This window comes from Hyperolius riggenbachi, chromosome 3 (assembly GCF_040937935.1).
Source record: "Hyperolius riggenbachi isolate aHypRig1 chromosome 3, aHypRig1.pri, whole genome shotgun sequence".
In the NCBI taxonomy this organism is placed as follows: domain Eukaryota; kingdom Metazoa; phylum Chordata; class Amphibia; order Anura; family Hyperoliidae; genus Hyperolius; species Hyperolius riggenbachi.
Genome location: NC_090648.1, coordinates 111,259,968 through 111,277,246, shown reverse-complemented (window position 1 = coordinate 111,277,246; position 17,279 = coordinate 111,259,968). Strand labels below are relative to the sequence as shown.

At 44.9% G+C, this 17,279-nt stretch overlaps 1 protein-coding gene across 11 annotated transcripts in view; it reads right to left on the bottom strand.

Moving 5' to 3' along the window:
* CAMK2B (calcium/calmodulin dependent protein kinase II beta) overlaps positions 1 to 17,279 on the bottom strand; it is a 267,591-nt gene that overhangs the window by 46,852 nt on the left and 203,460 nt on the right. For 7 of the 11 annotated variants that reach the window (XM_068274782.1, XM_068274784.1, XM_068274783.1 and 4 more), the window contains exons 9-12: positions 14,601 to 14,695; positions 12,371 to 12,493; positions 12,173 to 12,256; positions 12,044 to 12,086 (exon numbers count right to left, since the gene is read on the bottom strand). In XM_068274782.1, coding sequence (XP_068130883.1) covers positions 12,044 to 12,086; positions 12,173 to 12,256; positions 12,371 to 12,493; positions 14,601 to 14,695 — 345 coding nt within the window. Of the gene's footprint in view, positions 1 to 2,958; positions 3,034 to 12,043; positions 12,087 to 12,172; positions 12,257 to 12,370; positions 12,494 to 14,600; positions 14,696 to 17,279 lie in introns of all 11 variants that reach the window. The other 4 variants (XM_068274780.1, XM_068274781.1, XM_068274786.1 and 1 more) reach the window with 1 other exon arrangement.

The window sequence follows — 17,279 nt, the reverse complement described above, 5'->3', positions numbered from 1 at the left end:
GTAAGAGTCCAGCTGATATTTTCAGGTATCTCAATGAGATTTGTTTCCCCCAAAACCCCAGTAGAGTGAATGTGGGTAATATGTATCATTAAGGGCCTGAGCCCACTAACGCAGTTGTACACAGTTGTGTCCGCTTTTCAGCAACACATCAATGTTACAGATGCTGAAAAGAGGACACAACTGCGCACAACTGCGTTAGTGGGCTCAGGCCCTTAGGGATATAAACAACCGATGTAATAACCTGTTTTGGGCTAACATGCCTGTCCTGCATTACATTTAAAACAAAAAAGGTCTGTTTTCTTCCAGGTTTCATAACCTAGTTTAGTCCATTAAAATTGCCTGATGCCTACAACACACCCCCATGCTTCAGATTCCAGGGGGATATCATAACTCTGGTAATGATCATGTTAAACAGCCTTGCCTATATAGCCACTTAAGCCCACAGGGTTGTTTATTTTTTTTGCATCTGAGCAACTTTCACCTCCCATTCATTTGTCAATAACTTTATCACTACTCATCACAATGAACTGATCTATATCTTGTTTTTTCCGCCACCAATTGGACTTTCTTTGGGTAATACATTTTGCTAAGAATTAATTTATTATTTCTCAGTTTTTGGCCATTATAGTTTGAAATTGATACATGCTACCGTAATTAACACCCATGTATTTTATTTGCCCATTTGTCCTGCTTATTACACCATTTAAATTATGTCCCTATCACAATGTATGGCGTCAATATTTTATTTGGAAATAAAGGTGCATTTTTTCAATTTGTGTCCATCACTATTTACAAGCCCATCATTTAAAAAAAAATATATTAATATACTCCTTTGACATGCATATTTAAAAATTAAATTTTTTTTTTTTTTTTAATTATTTGGGAAATTTTTGGTGTGGGAAGTAAACAGGATTTTAAATGTAAAATAATGTATTCATTTTATAAAACATGGATGTGGGTGTAGTTTTACTATTTGGCCACAAGATGGCCACAGTCAAAAAGTCCTGGGAGCGATTGATCTCGCTCCCAGGAAGAAGAATGGAGACGGGAAACTATTTTTCACTTAAAAAAACTGCAGCCTCTGATAAACTTTTTTTCACTTAGAAAAACTGCAGCCTCTGATAAGTTGGTCGGTTGTCGGTTCTTCTGTGGGGGCCATTGATCAGTGAATGGGATCTATAATCCCATTCATTGATCGCTGCGCTGACGGCCGGCAGCAGGAGCGCGTGCAGGAGCGCGCCCGGGAACGCGTGCGGCCCGCGGGAGTGCGCACAGCCTATCTGGACGAGTATGTTTGTCCAGATAGGCTTAAGTGGATAGATACCAGGGCTTGTATTCACATAGTTAGTTGGGTTGAAAAAAGACAGACGTCCATTAAGTTCAACCAGAATATAAGGCACAACACTAGCTCCAAATGGCAATCAGAGAAAATCCATGGATCAACACCGTCGGGAATTACCTAGTAATTATAGCCATGGATGTACTTTAATGCAAGGATAACATCTTAGCGCCCCTTAAACGCAGATATAGAATTTGCCATAATTACTTCCTGTGGCAATGCATTCCACATCTTAATCCCTCTTACTGTTAAGAGCCCTTTTCTAAATAACTTGCAAAAACTGTTACCCCTCATGCACAGACCATGTCCCCTGGTCCTTTGCACAAGCCTAGGGACAAAAAGCGCATCTGCCAAGCTTTTATATTGCCCTCTAAATAACTAAATAAGCCCAGTTTATCTAACCTTTCCTGGTAAGTAAGACCGTTCATCCCTCTAATCAATTTTGTTGCTAATCTCTCCACTTGCTTTAAAACTGTAATGTGGGGCTCAGAACTGAATTCCACATTCCAGATGCGGCCTTACAATACAGTTAAACAGGGGAAGTATTATGCTAGCATCCCAAGTTTGTATTTCCCTTTTAATGCATACCAAAATTTTACTTGCTTTAGCTGCAGCTGCTTGGCATTGAATATCAATATTTAACTGGTAAGAAAGACCGTTCATCCCTCTAATCAATTTTGTTGCTCATCTCTCCACTTGCTCTAAAACTGTAATGTGGGGCCCAGAACTGAATTCCACATTCCAGATGCGGCCTTACAAGGGAGTTAAACAGGGGAAGTATTATGCTAGCATCCCAAGTTTTTATTTCCCTTTTAATACATCCAAAACTTTTACTTGCTTTAGCTGCAGCTGCTTGGCATTGAATATGATTATTGTACTTGTCAATGAGTACTCCTTTTAGAATTGTAACAGTTTACATCATTGCTTTGTTTTTATATCTACCTTCTGTATCACTCAAACACTAAAATAACACTGGCACTGGCATAGACTGCTATGCATAAACAAAATCTTAACACTTTTTTTAGGGGCACAGTGACACACATATCACGTGTACACGCACATGCACTGTACATGTATAGACAAAACTGCTGAGGAGCACAGTCGGCCTGTGATACCATAAATGCCATGTATGCTGTCAGATTATTGCTGGGGTACTGCTCCAGCACATGCCATGCACATGACATGCCCAAGCACAAAGCATGCTCCAAGGAACACACACTACATGCAGCGTCCCCAGGTAGACAATCAAAAAGCCCCTTATAGGCTTCTTACTCGTAAGACCTTAACAAAGCTTAGACACATAACAGGAAGTAACCAACTTAATGCTTGGTCTATGCAGGACAAATATCATACAGGCCAATAAACATTTCACATTCAACCATAAAAGGATGATCACATAGAGTTCTATCTCTGGTATACTATGGCTATAATAGCCACCTTTGGTATAGTCTACTCTGGTCCATGCTGTCTACACCTGCTTCCTTCAGGAAAAGCCTACTAGTCTCCTTTAATATCCCACACAGGCAGGCAGCTAGGAAGAAGCAGCCACATGCAATCATTTCTGAGGAGAGGGGAGGGGCAGGTGGGAGGGAGGGGACGTGCCCACTGGACACTACTACCTTGTTCCACCAACCCCAGGGCTGTACTAGTGGCGGCAGTGGTGATTGTGGCAGGAGCTGTGGTCTGTCTGCCCACTGTGAGAATGACAGAGATCAGAGAAAAGGGAACAGAGGGAGGAAAGTAAAGAGTTCATGAAAGTGAGTGATAAGACAGGTTAAACAGAAAAAGTGATGGGATGGGGAGATCATGGGAGCCAGACAAGACATGAGGCAGAGGGTGAGGAGGATGCAAGGGCAAACACATGTAAAAGGGGAAGAGTAACACAATAGGATCCAGACATGACAGAGCAAGGAGGCACATAGAGGAGAGGGTGACGTGGGGTTAACAAAATGAAGGAAAGCAAAAAAGAGGGTGGGAGAGGAGAGTTGAAGTAAGTAGAATAAGGTAGACTCAAAATAAAGAAAAGATAAGAGCAGAGAGAAAAGTACATTATCTCCACCACACGGTTATACACACTGGATGAACAATGGCCATCGCTCATATAAAAGAACATTATGATAGAATGAGTTACATAGTACTCTCCCTCGGGTATAACTGTAGGCTCTATAGCGTTCAATGTTCAACTCTGCACTGTTCCTTCCCTGCTATTTCATAAATATTGTACAATCAGAAGCACTGCAGATCCCATTAATTAAAACTGCAGTGCTCCACACTAATTCCACATCACTGAGCTCAGCAGTGCTCTAAACTAATTATAGCTCACTGTGCACTGCAGTGCTCTACGCTAATTATAAATCACTGTGCACTGCAGTGCTCTACGCTAATTATAAATCACTGTGCACTGCAGTGCTCTACGCTAATTATAAATCACTGTGCACTGCAGTGCTCTACACTAATTATAAATCACTGTGCACTGCAGTGCTCTACACTAATTATAACCAGGGCTGTGGAGTCGGTCCAAAAATCCACCGACTCCGACTCCTCAGTTTAGGATTCCACCGACTCCGACTCCGACTCCACGACTCCGACTCCTCTAATTTGCATATTACAATTTTGTTGATTAAAAGTATGTAACATGAAATTCGTCTCTTAACTGCCAACGCTTAGGAATTTTACAAGACAACTGAAGTGAGAAGGATATGTAGACTACTATATTTATTCCCTTTAGACTAAAACTAGTCCTTGGTAAGAGTACTTGTAAAAAGTACAAACCGGAACAAAGAACATCTATCAGGCCCTAGGCAATGTAAGTGTGGGTACATGTAAGAATGATGTGCAGGTATTCTGCAGGGGAATGAGGGGATTGTAAACAGACAACACCTCTGTGTTCAATGTGCACAGCATTCTCAGTGGATTCCCTGCAGCTCTTTGGGGAGTGCATATGTAGAGTATAGTACTACTGTGTAACAAAGTAAACCTGAGACAGATGAAATTAAAGTTTTATACATAACTGGGGCTTCCTCCAGCCGCCTTCAGGATAATCAGTCCCTCGTTGTCCTCCTCCACCACCTGGATCTTCTGCTATGAGTCCAGGTACTTGAGCCAGTCAGGCGTAGTGCACATGCACACACTGCGCCGCCAGGAGCATACTACACCTGTGCAGCACTATTGCGCAGGTGCAGAATGTTCCTGGCTGTGGGAGCGGCATGCGGCCGGACAGCGCTGACTGGCTGAATTACCAGGACTCATAGCATAGGATCCGGGTGGTGGAAGACAGTGAGGGACTGATTAGCCTGAAGGGGGCTGGAGGAAGCCCCAGGTATGTATAAAACTTTACTTTTCACTCGTCTCAGTTTACCTTTAATTTGTAGTCACCAAACCAAATTTTAATAACATATCAAATTATTTGATTTCATCAGCAAAGGGAGTGCATACATTTGCATAAATCAGCATCAATGCAGAATTATTTCCATCTCGTTGACCATCTCTATTAGTGACATGGCTAACCATCAGGCTTTATACTTACAGCATAGATGTTATTTAGTGTATATAAGAGATTCCTGTGTACACATCATATATACAGTCACAATCAGATATGTATATCTGACTTTAAAAATACAGGGACTGCTTTATTGAAGCAGCACAAGTAACTAATTTTGATTGGTTTATTTCATTTTTGTGGACTAAGCACAGCTATTACTGTATATATACTGTATATATACATTATTTTTAATGACTATTATCTGAGAAATAGAACATTTTATCATATTTTCTATTTTAATTACAGTTACAAATTCATTAGGAGTCGGAGTCGGAGTCAGTGCATTTTTTCCCGACTCCGACTTCAGGCACCCAAAATTGCCCGACTCCACGACTCCGACTCCAAAGCCCTGATTATAACTCACTGAGGTCTGCTGTGCTCTACACTAATTATAACTCACTGGGCTCTGCAATGCTTTACACTAGTTATAACTCACTGAGGTCTGCGGTGCTCTATACAAATTATTCATCACTGGGCTCTGCAGTGCTCTACACTAAGTATAATTTTCCACACTCATTATAAATCACTGTCCTCTGCAGTGTTCTGTGCTCATTCTACATCACTGTGCTCTGCAGTGCTCCACATTAATTCTACATCACTGTGCTCTGTAGTGTTCTATGCTCATTCTATAAACCTGGGCTCTGCAGTGCACACAATTATAAATCATGGGGCTTTGCAGTGTCCCACAATATTTATAATTCACTAGGCTCTTCAGTGTCCTATGCTCATTCTGCATCACTGTGCTCTGCAGTGCTCCAAACTAATTCTACATCACTGTGCTCTGCAGTGTTCCACACTAATTCTACATCACTGGGCTCTGCAGTGCTCCACACTCATTCTACATCACTGGGCTCTGCAGTGTTCCACACTCATTCTACATCACTGGGCTCTGCAGTGCTCCACACTCATTCTACATCACTGGGCTCTGCAGTGTTCCACACTCATTCTACATCACTGGGCTCTGCAGTGCTCCACACTCATTCTACATAACTGGGCTCTGCAGTGCTCCACACTCATTCTACATCACTGGGCTCTGCAGTGCTCCACACTTTTTTTTCATCACTGGGCTCTGCAGTGCTCCACAATCATTCTACATGACTGGGCTTTGCAGTGCTCCACACTCATTCTACATCACTGGGCTCTGCAGTGCTCCACACTCGTTCTACATCACTGGGCTCTACAGTGTTCCTCACTAATTCTACATCACTGGGCTCTGCAGTGCTCCACACTCATTCTACATCACTGGGCTCTGCCATGCTCCACACTTTTTCTTCATCAATGGGCTCTGCAGTGCTCCACAATCATTCTACATCACTGGGCTTTGCAGTGCTCCACACTCATTCTACATCACTGGGCTCTGCAGTGCTCCACACTCATTCTACATCACTGGGCTCTGCAGTGCTCCACACTCATTCTACATCACTGGGCTCTGCAGTGCTTCACACTCATTCTACATCACTGGGCTCTGCAGTGCTCCACACTCATTCTACATTACTGGGCTCTGCAGTGCTCCACACTCATTCTACATCACTGGGCTCTGCAGTGCTCCACACTCATTCTACATCACTGGGCTCTGCAGTGTTCCACACTAATTCTACATCACTGGGCTCTGCAGTGCTCCACACTCATTCTACATCACTGGGCTCTGCCATGCTCCACACTTTTTCTTCATCAATGGGCTCTGCAGTGCTCCACAATCATTCTACATCACTGGGCTTTGCAGTGCTCCACACTCATTCTACATCACTGGGCTCTGCAGTGCTCCACACTCATTCTACATTACTGGGCTCTGCAGTGCTCCACACTCATTCTACATCACTGGGCTCTGCAGTGCTCCACACTCATTCTACATCACTGGGCCTTGCAATGCTTCACACTCATTCTACATCACTGGGCTCTGCAGTGCTCCACACTAATTCTACATCACTGGGCTCTGCAGTGCTCCACACTCATTCTACATCACTGGGCTCTGCAGTGCTCCACACTCATTCTACATCACTGGGCTCTGCAGTGCTCCACACTCATTCTACATCACTGGGCTCTGCAGTGCTCCACACTCATTCTACATCACTGGGCTCTGCAGTGCTCCACACTCATTGTACATCACTGGGCTCTGCAGTGCTCCACACTCGTTGTACATCACTGGGCTCTGCAGGGCTCCACACTCATTCTACATCACTAGGCCCTGCAGTGCCCCACACTCATTCTACATCACTGTGCTCTTCAGTGCTCCACACTAATTTTAGCTCACTGTGCACTGCAGTGCTCTACGCTAATTATAAATCACTGTGCACTGAAGTGCTCTACACTAATTTTAACTCACTGTGCTCTGTAGTGCTCTACACTAATTATAACTCACTGAGGTCTGCTGTGCTGTACACTAATTATAACTCACTGGGCTCTGCAATGCTCTATACAAATTATTCATCACTGGGCTCTGCAGTGCTCTACACTAAGTATAATTTTCCACACTCATTATAAATCACTGTCCTCTGCAGTGTTCTGTGCTCATTCTACATCACTGTGCTCTGCAGTGCTCCACATTAATTCTACATCACTGTGCTCTGTAGTGTTCTATGCACATTCTACAAACCTGGGCTCTGCAGTGCACACAATTATAAATCATTGGGCTTTGCAGTGTCCCACAATATTTATAATTCACTAGGCTCTTCAGTGTCCTATGCTCATTCTGCATCACTGTGCTCTGCAGTGCTCCAAACTAATTCTACATCACTGGGCTCTGCAGTGTTCCACACTAATTCTACATCACTGGGCTCTGCAGTGCTCCACACTCATTCTACATCACTGGGCTCTGCAGTGCTCCACACTCATTCTACATTACTGGGCTCTGCAGTGCTCCACACTCATTCTACATAACTGGGCTCTGCAGTGCTCCACACTCATTCTACATCACTGGGCTCTGCAGTGCTCCACACTTTTTCTTCATCACTGGGCTCTGCAGTGCTCCACACTCATTCTACATCACTGGGCTCTGCAGTGCTCCACACTCATTCTACATCACTGGGCTCTGCAGTGCTCCACACTCATTCTACATCACTGGGCTCTGCAGTGCTCCACACTCATTGTACATCACTGTGCTCTGCAGTGCTCCACACTCATTCTACATCACTGGGCTCTGCAGTGCTCCACACTCATTCTACATAACTGGGCTCTGCAGTGCTCCACACTCATTTTACATCACTAGGCCCTACAGTGCTCCACACTCATTCTACATCACTGGGCTCTGCAGTGCTCCACATTCATTCTACATCACTGGGCTCTGCACTAGTGCTCTACACTAATTCTACATCACTGTGCTCTGCAGTGCTCCACACTCATTCTACATCACTGTGCTCTGTAGTGTTCTACACTAATTCTACATCACTGGGCTCTGCAGTGCTCCACACTCATTCTACATCACTGGGCTCTGCAGTGCTCCACACTCATTCTACATCACTGTGCTCTGCAGCACTCCACACTCATTCTACATCGCTGTGCTCTGCAGTGCTCCACACCCATTCTACATCACTGCATTTTGCAGTGCTCCACACTCATTCTACATCACTGTGCTCTGCAGTGCCCCACACTCATCCTACATCACTGTGCTCTGCAGTGCTCCACACTTTTTCTTCATCACTGGGCTCTGCAGTGCTCCACACTCATTCTACATCACTGTGCTCTGCAGTGCTCCACACTAATTCTACATCACTGTGCTCTGCAGTGCTCCACACTAATTCTACATCACTGTGCTCTGCAGTGCTCCACACTCATTCTACAATACTGAGATCTGCAGTGCTGAAAGCAATTATAAATTCACTGGGCTCTGCAGCTCTCGAAAGTAACTGTAAAACATTGGGCTCTGTAGTGAACTACTGTTGTTATAAATAACTATGCTCTGCATTAACTATAATCACTGGGCTTTGCAGTGGCTACAATAGCTATAAATAACTATACTCTGCATTAACTATAATCACTGGGCATTGCAGTAAACTACATTGGCTATAAATAACTATACTTAGCAATAACTATAATCACTGAGCTCTGCAGTGCTATACATCAATTATAAATCACTGGGCTCTGCAGTGCTATACATCAATTATAAATTACTGGGCTCTGCAGTGCTCCAAATTGATTAAACATCACTGGGCTCTGCAGTGCTCTACATTAATTAAAAATCACTGGGCTCTGCAGTGCTCTACATTCATTATACATCACTGGGCTCTGCAGTGATCAACACTCATTTTAAATAAGTACATAAATGTAGACTCTATAGTAACGCAGAATGTGATTTAGGGGTAGCTGAGCTCAGGAGCAGGAGGTGGTTTAGTATTAGCTGAGCTCAGGAGCTGATTTTAGTGATAGCTGAGCTTAGGAGCAGGAGGTGGTTTAGTATTAGCTGAGCTCAGGAGCAGGAGGTGATTTTAGTGGTAGCTGAGCTCAGGAGCAGGAGGTGATTTAGTGGTAGCTGAGCTCGGGAGCAGGAGGTGATTTAGTGGTAGCTGAGCTCAGAAGCAGGAGGTAATTTAGTGATAGCTGAGCTCAGGAGCAGGAGGTGATTTTTATTAGTGATAGCTGAGCTCAGGAGCAGGAGGTGATTTTAGTGGTAGATGAGCTCAGGAGCAGGAGGTGATTTGGTGGTAGCTGAGCTCAGGAGCAGGAGGTGATTTAGTGGTAGATGAGCTCAGGAGCAGGAGGTGATTTTAGTGTTAGCTGAGCTCAGGAGCAGGAGGTGATTTAGTGGTAGCTGAGCTCAAGAGCAGGAGGTGATTTAGTGTTAGCTGAGCTCAGGAGCAGGAGGTGATTTCAGTATTAGCTGAGCTAAGGAGCAGGAGATGATTTAGTGGTAGCTGAGCTCAGAAGCAGGAGGTGATTTAGTGGTAGTTGAGCTCAGGAGCAGGAGGTGATTTTAGTGGTAGGCTAGCTGAGCTCAGGAGCAGGAGGTGATTTTAGTGGTAGCTGAGCTCAGGAGCAGGAGGCGATTTAGTGGTAGCTGAGCTCAGGAGCAGGGGGTGATTTAGTGATTGCTGAGCTCAGGAGCAGGAGGTGATTTTTATTAGAGATAGCTGAGCTCAGGAGCAGGAGGTGATTTTAGTGGTAGATGAGCTCAGGAGCAGGAGGTGATTTGGTGGTAGCTGAGCTCAGGAGCAGGAGGTGATTTAGTGGTAGTTGAGCTCAGGAGCAGGAGGTGATTTTAGTGGTAGGCTAGCTGAGCTCAGGAGCAGGAGGTGATTTTAGTGGTAGCTGAGCTCAGGAGCAGGAGGCGATTTAGTGGTAGCTGAGCTCAGGAGCAGGAGGTGATTTAGTGATAGCTGAGCTCAGGAGCAGGAGGTGATTTAGTGATAGCTGAGCTCAGGAGCAGGAGGTGATTTTTATTAGAGATAGCTGAGCTCAGGAGCAGGAGGTGATTTTAGTGGTAGATGAGCTCAGGAGCAGGAGGTGATTTGGTGGTAGCTGAGCTCAGGAGCAGGAGGTGATTTAGTGGTAGATGAGCTCAGGAGCAGGAGGTGATTTTAATGTTAGCTGAGCTCAGGAGCAGGAGGTAATTTTAGTGGTAGCTGAGATCAGGAGCAGGAGGTGATTTAGTGGTAGATGAGCTCAGGAGCAGGAGGTGATTTAGTGGTAGCTGAGCTCAGGAGCAGGAGGTAATTTAGTGTTAGCTGAGCTCAGGAGCAGGAGGTGTTTTCTAGTATTAGCTGAGCTAAGGAGCAGGAGGTGATTTAGTGGTAGCTGAGATCAGAAGCAGGAGATGATTTAGTGGTAGTTGAGCTCAGGAGCAGGAGGTGATTTAGTGGTAGCTGAGCTCAGAAGCAGGAGATGATTTAGTGGTAGTTGAGCTCAGGAGCAGGAGGTGATTTAGTGGTAGCTGAGCTCAGGAGCAGGAAAGGAATTAGGGGTAACTGAGCTCAGGAGCAGGAGGTTATTTTAGTGATAGCTGAGCTCAGGAGCAGGAGGTGATTTAGTGGTAGATAAGCTCAGGAGCAGGAGGTGATTATAGTGGTAGCTGAGCTCATGAGCAGGAGGTGATTTAGTGGTAGCTGAGCTCAGGAGCAGGAGGCGATTTAGTGGTAGCTGAGCTCAGGAGCAGGAGGTGATTTAGTGATAGCTGAGCTCAGGAGCAGGAGGCGATTTAGTGATAGCTGAGCTCAGGAGCAGGAGGTGATTTTTATTAGAGATAGCTGAGCTCAGGAGCAGGAGGTGATTTTAGTGGTAGATGAGCTCAGGAGCAGGAGGTGATTTGGTGGTAGCTGAGCTCAGGAGCAGGAGGTGATTTAGTGGTAGATGAGCTCAGGAGCAGGAGGTGATTTTAATGTTAGCTGAGTTCAGGAGCAGGAGGTAATTTTAGTGGTAGCTGAGATCAGGAGCAGGAGGTGATTTAGTGGTAGATGAGCTCAGGAGCAGGAGGTGATTTAGTGGTAGCTGAGCTCAGGAGCAGGAGGTAATTTAGTGTTAGCTGAGCTCAGGAGCAGAAGGTGTTTTCTAGTATTAGCTGAGCTAAGGAGCAGGAGGTGATTTAGTGGTAGCTGAGCTCAGAAGCAGGAGATGATTTAGTGGTAGTTGAGCTCAGGAGCAGGAGGTGATTTAGTGGTAGCTGAGCTCAGAAGCAGGAGATGATTTAGTGGTAGTTGAGCTCAGGAGCAGGAGGTGATTTAGTGGTAGCTGAGCTCAGGAGCAGGAAAGGAATTAGGGGTAACTGAGCTCAGGAGCAGGAGGTTATTTTAGTGATAGCTGAGCTCAGGAGCAGGAGGTGATTTAGTGGTAGATAAGCTCAGGAGCAGGAGGTGATTATAGTGGTAGCTGAGCTCATGAGCAGGAGGTGATTTAGTGGTAGCTGAGCTCAGGAACAGGAGCAAAACGACTGACGGAGAGCTTTCCTCCTTACACCTTATGCAGTTATTAGTAACTACTGTATGCCGGTCAGCGGTGCTCATAGCTGAACTGCCCCTTTTCTGTAGTCCGGTGTATGGATGTACCGGGCTGGTGGTTATATTGTTAGAGCTGGTTTTGCAGTGTAAAATATCACAAGAACAGGAGTTGGAGCTTCATTCTATGATCATGGATCATGGATCACAAGTGGCCCTGAAGGTTTTTATATTAGTATTTATATAAAGGGTTTGCAGAGTCTATATTTTAAAAAAAAAGTTTTAATGAAAGGGAATGCTTACCAGAAAAGTTCCTTGTTGCCAGCATAGTAGTTAGGATGGCTCCCTATAGAAATAACATAATGTTGATTACTATGGCATGCAGATGAGAAAAGGATACAGATTAGGAACGTGCCATGGAAGAATACATACCTTCAGCTTTCTGCGAGCATTGAACTTCTTCAGGCACTCCACAGTCTCTTGTCTGTGCATCATTGAGGCAACAGTTGAACGTTGCTGTGAAGATACAGAGAGATGTGAACATATAGCTAGAACAGCTTTTGTGATGATTTCCATTCAGCTTAGTCATGTAAAGCCCCCAAGTGACAGACATGTAAAAGGGTTACTCACGCAGACCCATGGGTGCTTGAGAGCTTCATGAGCAGTAATACGCTTGGCGGGGTTAATGGTCAACATCTGGTTAATAAGGTTCTTAGCTTCTGGTGTCACCGTGTCCCACTCCGGAGATGGAAACTGTGGAGAGATTTGTGTGAGCAAGAGGTCTTCTCTAGAGAAAAGAGATCAAATCCTCAAAGCTATTTGGCTGCAGAAGTCTCTCTATGTAATGTGCAGAGCTCTTATTCTCTTTCATAGAACTCAGTGGGCTAATTCTCTGGAAGTTCTTACCATTACAGTCCAGATAAACCATAGTAACAAATGAAGCCCTAGCAACAAATCACTGCTATGGATCTCCCTCATTTTGTATACACAAGCAGGCCTTTACCTGTTAAATGTTTTTCCTTGCGTGATCAAATGAGCGTCCAGCAGCAGAAGTGTCTCCTCAGCAGAAAAGGATTAGGATGAAATGGGGCTCTAGGCAAGATAACAGTTTTTGCCCACCACTGATGGTCACCTGGCTTACTTAGTAAGATTTGGTGTTGGCGAGCCTCCACCAGGCCCCTATACTCTCTACAGGCCCTAGGCAGATGTCTAGGTTGGCCTTGTGGATAATCTGGCTCTGGGGCAATGCAAACCTCTTCCACTTGGCTTGGCAGTGGTCTAGCTTCCATTCAGCTCTGTTTCTACAGGCACATACCCGGGGTGCCGAATTGAGTGGCAGGGAGAGGGGGTGCAGCGGCAGGGAGAGCGGGCATAGCTGTTACACCTTCCGCCACCAATCCCCTGCAGCCTCTTTCTTCTTCCTGTCCCAGCCTGTCGTCCATCGCGTTGGTAACAGCTCCTCCCTGTGATGACGTGACCGCATGTCATCACAGGGGGGCGCTGTTACCAATGTGAGTGGTGCCTGGACAGGAAGAAGATAGAGGCTGCGGTGGAAGGTGAGTTGTAACAGCTATGCCTGCTCCCCCCCGCTGCTGTGCCTATACTCAGGGCACCTACCTATCTAACCTATACTCGGGGAGCCTACCTATCTAACCTATACTCGGGGAACCTACCTATCTAACCTATTTAGATTTTTACATTCTCACCTTGGGTGCAATTTAGCCTAGAACTGAAATGCTTCCTTTCAGTTTTATTAGGCCTCTTTCAGACGGACAGCAAAGTGGTGTGCTTAACAATGCCTTTTAACCACCCAATTCCCAGGAATGAGCACCTTCTAAATGCATTAAAATGTAACTGAATGGGATCAGATGTATCCGCAAGCGTGTTAGTGGTTAACACACTGTGCAGTTACTGCAGCAAGCGCCTGATGAAAAAACTGGAGAGGCTGATAGGCAGTTAAAAATAATCTAAGGTGAGAGACATATGGTGTCTGCCATATTTATTTTATTTTAAGCAATACCAGTTGTCTGGCAGTCCTGCTGATCTTTCTGGTCAGTAGTGTTTGAAACCCACACCTGAAACAAGTGTCACATTTTTGTCAGATAAGTCTAATCTTCATATTCTTGTTTAGGATCTATGGCTAAAAGTATTAGAGGCATCAGCAGGACAGCCAGGCAATGTGCATGTGTCAGAAAGTGTGATCGATGCGGCGATCACAAAATCATCAGCAATGAATGGTAAACGCATTGAGATGAATGCCTCTATATCAATGTGGAACCTCGGTGCAAAACTACGTGGACAGACGCCGGCGCTACCATTAAGGCAAAGAGGGCAACTGCCCCAAGACCCCTGAGCACTTCTCTCCCCCCGCCCTTCCCCCCCCCCCCCCGTTACCAGATCCCCTGACTTGTGCACCCCTAGGCGCCGCAGCTCTTTTTGTCAGGATTGCAACGTATAACATGCGACAGGTCACTGAGAAGAGGCAGACAGAGATGAGTACGGGGAGTATGATGGACGGAGCAGCGCTCCAGGACAGGTGAGCTACAATGTTGGCACAAATTGTGCAAGGGTCCTGAGGAGCATAGCTCGGGGGCCCAGGGGAGCATAGCTCGGGGGACCAGGGGAGCATAGCTCAGGGGCCCTGGGAAGCATGGCACAGGGGACCTGGGGCTGAATTTGCTGGGGGAGTGGAGGGGGGGGGGGGTTGGTTGTCCAAGGTTACCTTTGCCCAATTAGAGCTAGAACCAAAAATGATTAGTACAATAGTTTACCAGTCAGTATCCATCACTTGGAGAACCGGTTTTTCTGTGTATTTTCCCCTCAGTAAACCAACAGAACCTGTATTCAGGCTAGAACTTACATCATAGGCTCCAGCTTTGATTTGCTGGTAGAGCTTGTGCTGGTCCTCATCCCAAAATGGCGGGTATCCAACCAATAGAATATATAGGATAACACCTGGTAACACATAACAGAGATAAGTCACAAGTTTATTAATAACAAGTTCAAGGAGCACTGTACAGATGGATCTCATAAACCAGAGGTTCACATTATAAAATACTTATGAAAGGCTTATTAGACTTATGAAAGACTTATAAACCAAACTGGGTTTACTAAGGCTGGCTAGGTCCACAGTAGCACAGATTCCAACTGAACAAGGTGACAGCGGATGTCCTGTCACCATCCAAGGCACAGAGCCCTAGTACACACAGTCACCATTGTGCCAGTTGCATCAGAAATGCCACAGATAGCATGCTATGTATGTCATGTCCGGTGTCTGTTATTATCATGTACTGCACAACGAAGCCTTCTGCTCACCACAACAGACACAGCAGATCTATTCACAATGGACATATATGAACAAATCCTATACTTAAAAAAGGATAAGTCAACACGTCCATTGATCTGTTGCATTCCGATGGGATACACGGTCCTTTTTAGCTGCTGATATGACCAGGCCTTATCCTCTTTGCGCAGTGACAGCTACCAGAAGCAGGCACTAGAGGGAGCCTGGTATAATGAGAAACATTTACAGATGTACAGTTATGTCAGTCATCAGTCTTCAGACCTTTCTTTTTCTCTCTGTGAAGTTAAAAGAGCTAATAATATGCAAACTGCCAATCCTCACAAACACTCATAAATAACAATGTGCTGCCTCTTCTTATTCATTCCTTTAAAGTTTACATGTGTGTCTAATACAGAGTAACCTTTTATTATTATTATTTAGTATTTACAGTGGCTGGCAAAAGTATTTGGCCCCCTTGAAGTTTTCCACATTTTGTCACATACTGCCACAAACATGAATCAATTTTATTGGAATTCCATATGAAAGACCAATACAAAGTGGTGTACACGTGAGATGTGGAACGAAAATCATACATGATTCCAAACATTTTTTACAAATAAATAACTGCAAAGTGGGGTGTGCGTAATTATTCAGCCCCTTTTGGTCTGAGTGCAGTCAGTTGCCCATAGACATTGCCTGATGAGTGCTAATGACTAAATATAGTGCACCTGTGTGTACTCTAATGTCAGTACAAATACAGCTGCTCTGTGACGGCCTCAGAGGTTGTCTAAGAGAATATTGGGAGCAACAACACCATGAAGTCCAAAGAACACACCAGACAGGTCAGGGATAAAGTTATTGAGAAATTTAAAGCAGGCTTAGGCTACAAAAAGATTTCCAAAGCCTTGAACATCCCACGGAGCACTGTTCAAGCGATCATTCAGAAATGGAAGGAGTATGGCACAACTGTAAACCTACCAAGACAAGGCTGTCCACCTAAACTCACAGGCCGAACAAGGAGAGCGCTGATCAGAAATGCAGTCAAGAGGCCCATGGTGACTCTGGACGAGCTGCAGAGATCTACAGCTCAGGTGGGGGAATTTGTCCATAGGACAACTATTAGTCGTGCAATGCAAAAAGTTGGCCTTTATGGAAGAATGGCAAGAAGAAAGCCATTGTTAACAGAAAAGCATAAGAAGTCCCGTTTGCAGTTTGCCACAAGCCATGTGGGGGACACAGCAAACATGTTGAAGAAGGTGCTCTGGTCAGGTGAGACCAAAATGGAACTTTTTGGCCAAAATGCAAAATGCTATGTGTGGCGGAAAACTAACACTGCACATCACTCTGAAAACACCATCCCCACTATCAAATATGGTGGTGGCAGCATCATGCTCTGGGGTGCTTCTCTTCAGCAGGGACAGAGAAGCTGGTCAGAGTTGATGGGAAGATGGATGGAGCCAAATACAGGGCAATCTTGGAAGAAAACCTCTTGGAGTCTGCAAAAGACTTGAGACTGGGGTGGAGGTTCACCTTCCAGCAGGACAACGACCCTAAACATAAAGCCAGGGCACCAATGGAATGGTTTAAAACAAAACATATCCATGTGTTAGAATGGCCCAGTCAAAGTCCAGATCTAAATCCAATCGAGAATCTGTGGCAAGATCTGAAAACTGCTGTTCACAAACAAATATATATTTGTTTGTGAAGGGGTACCGTACTTGTGATAATGTTTACTATGCTAGGGGGTACTTGGTGAGTACAGGGTTTTAAAAGGGGTCCATACCAATAAAATGTTGAGAAACACTGCCCTAAAAGACTGGCAGCTGTAATTGCAGCAAAAGGTGGTTCTACAAAGTATTGACTCAGGGGGCTGAATAATTATGCACACCCCACTTTGCAGTTATTTATTTTGATATGTGATCCTCATATTTTTGGCACGCTAGCTGCAGTGTGCTGAATTCTGCTGCCTACAGTATGTACAGTATACGCTGTTCTCTAGTGCCTGCACTGTGTGCTGATTTACCTCCAGTGTGTACAGTGTAAGGTGTTACTCTGTGCCTTTACTGATTGTAAACCAGCTATATTGTATGCTGATCCCTGCTACTTTCAGTATGTACAGTATTATCTGTAAAGCCTGGTACACACATACAATTTTGATTAGCCAATTTTAGCTCTGTTCATAAAATTCATGGGGCTTGATTCACAAAAGAGTGCTAGCTGTTAGCACGGGCATTTTCACGTGAATTTTCGCATTGC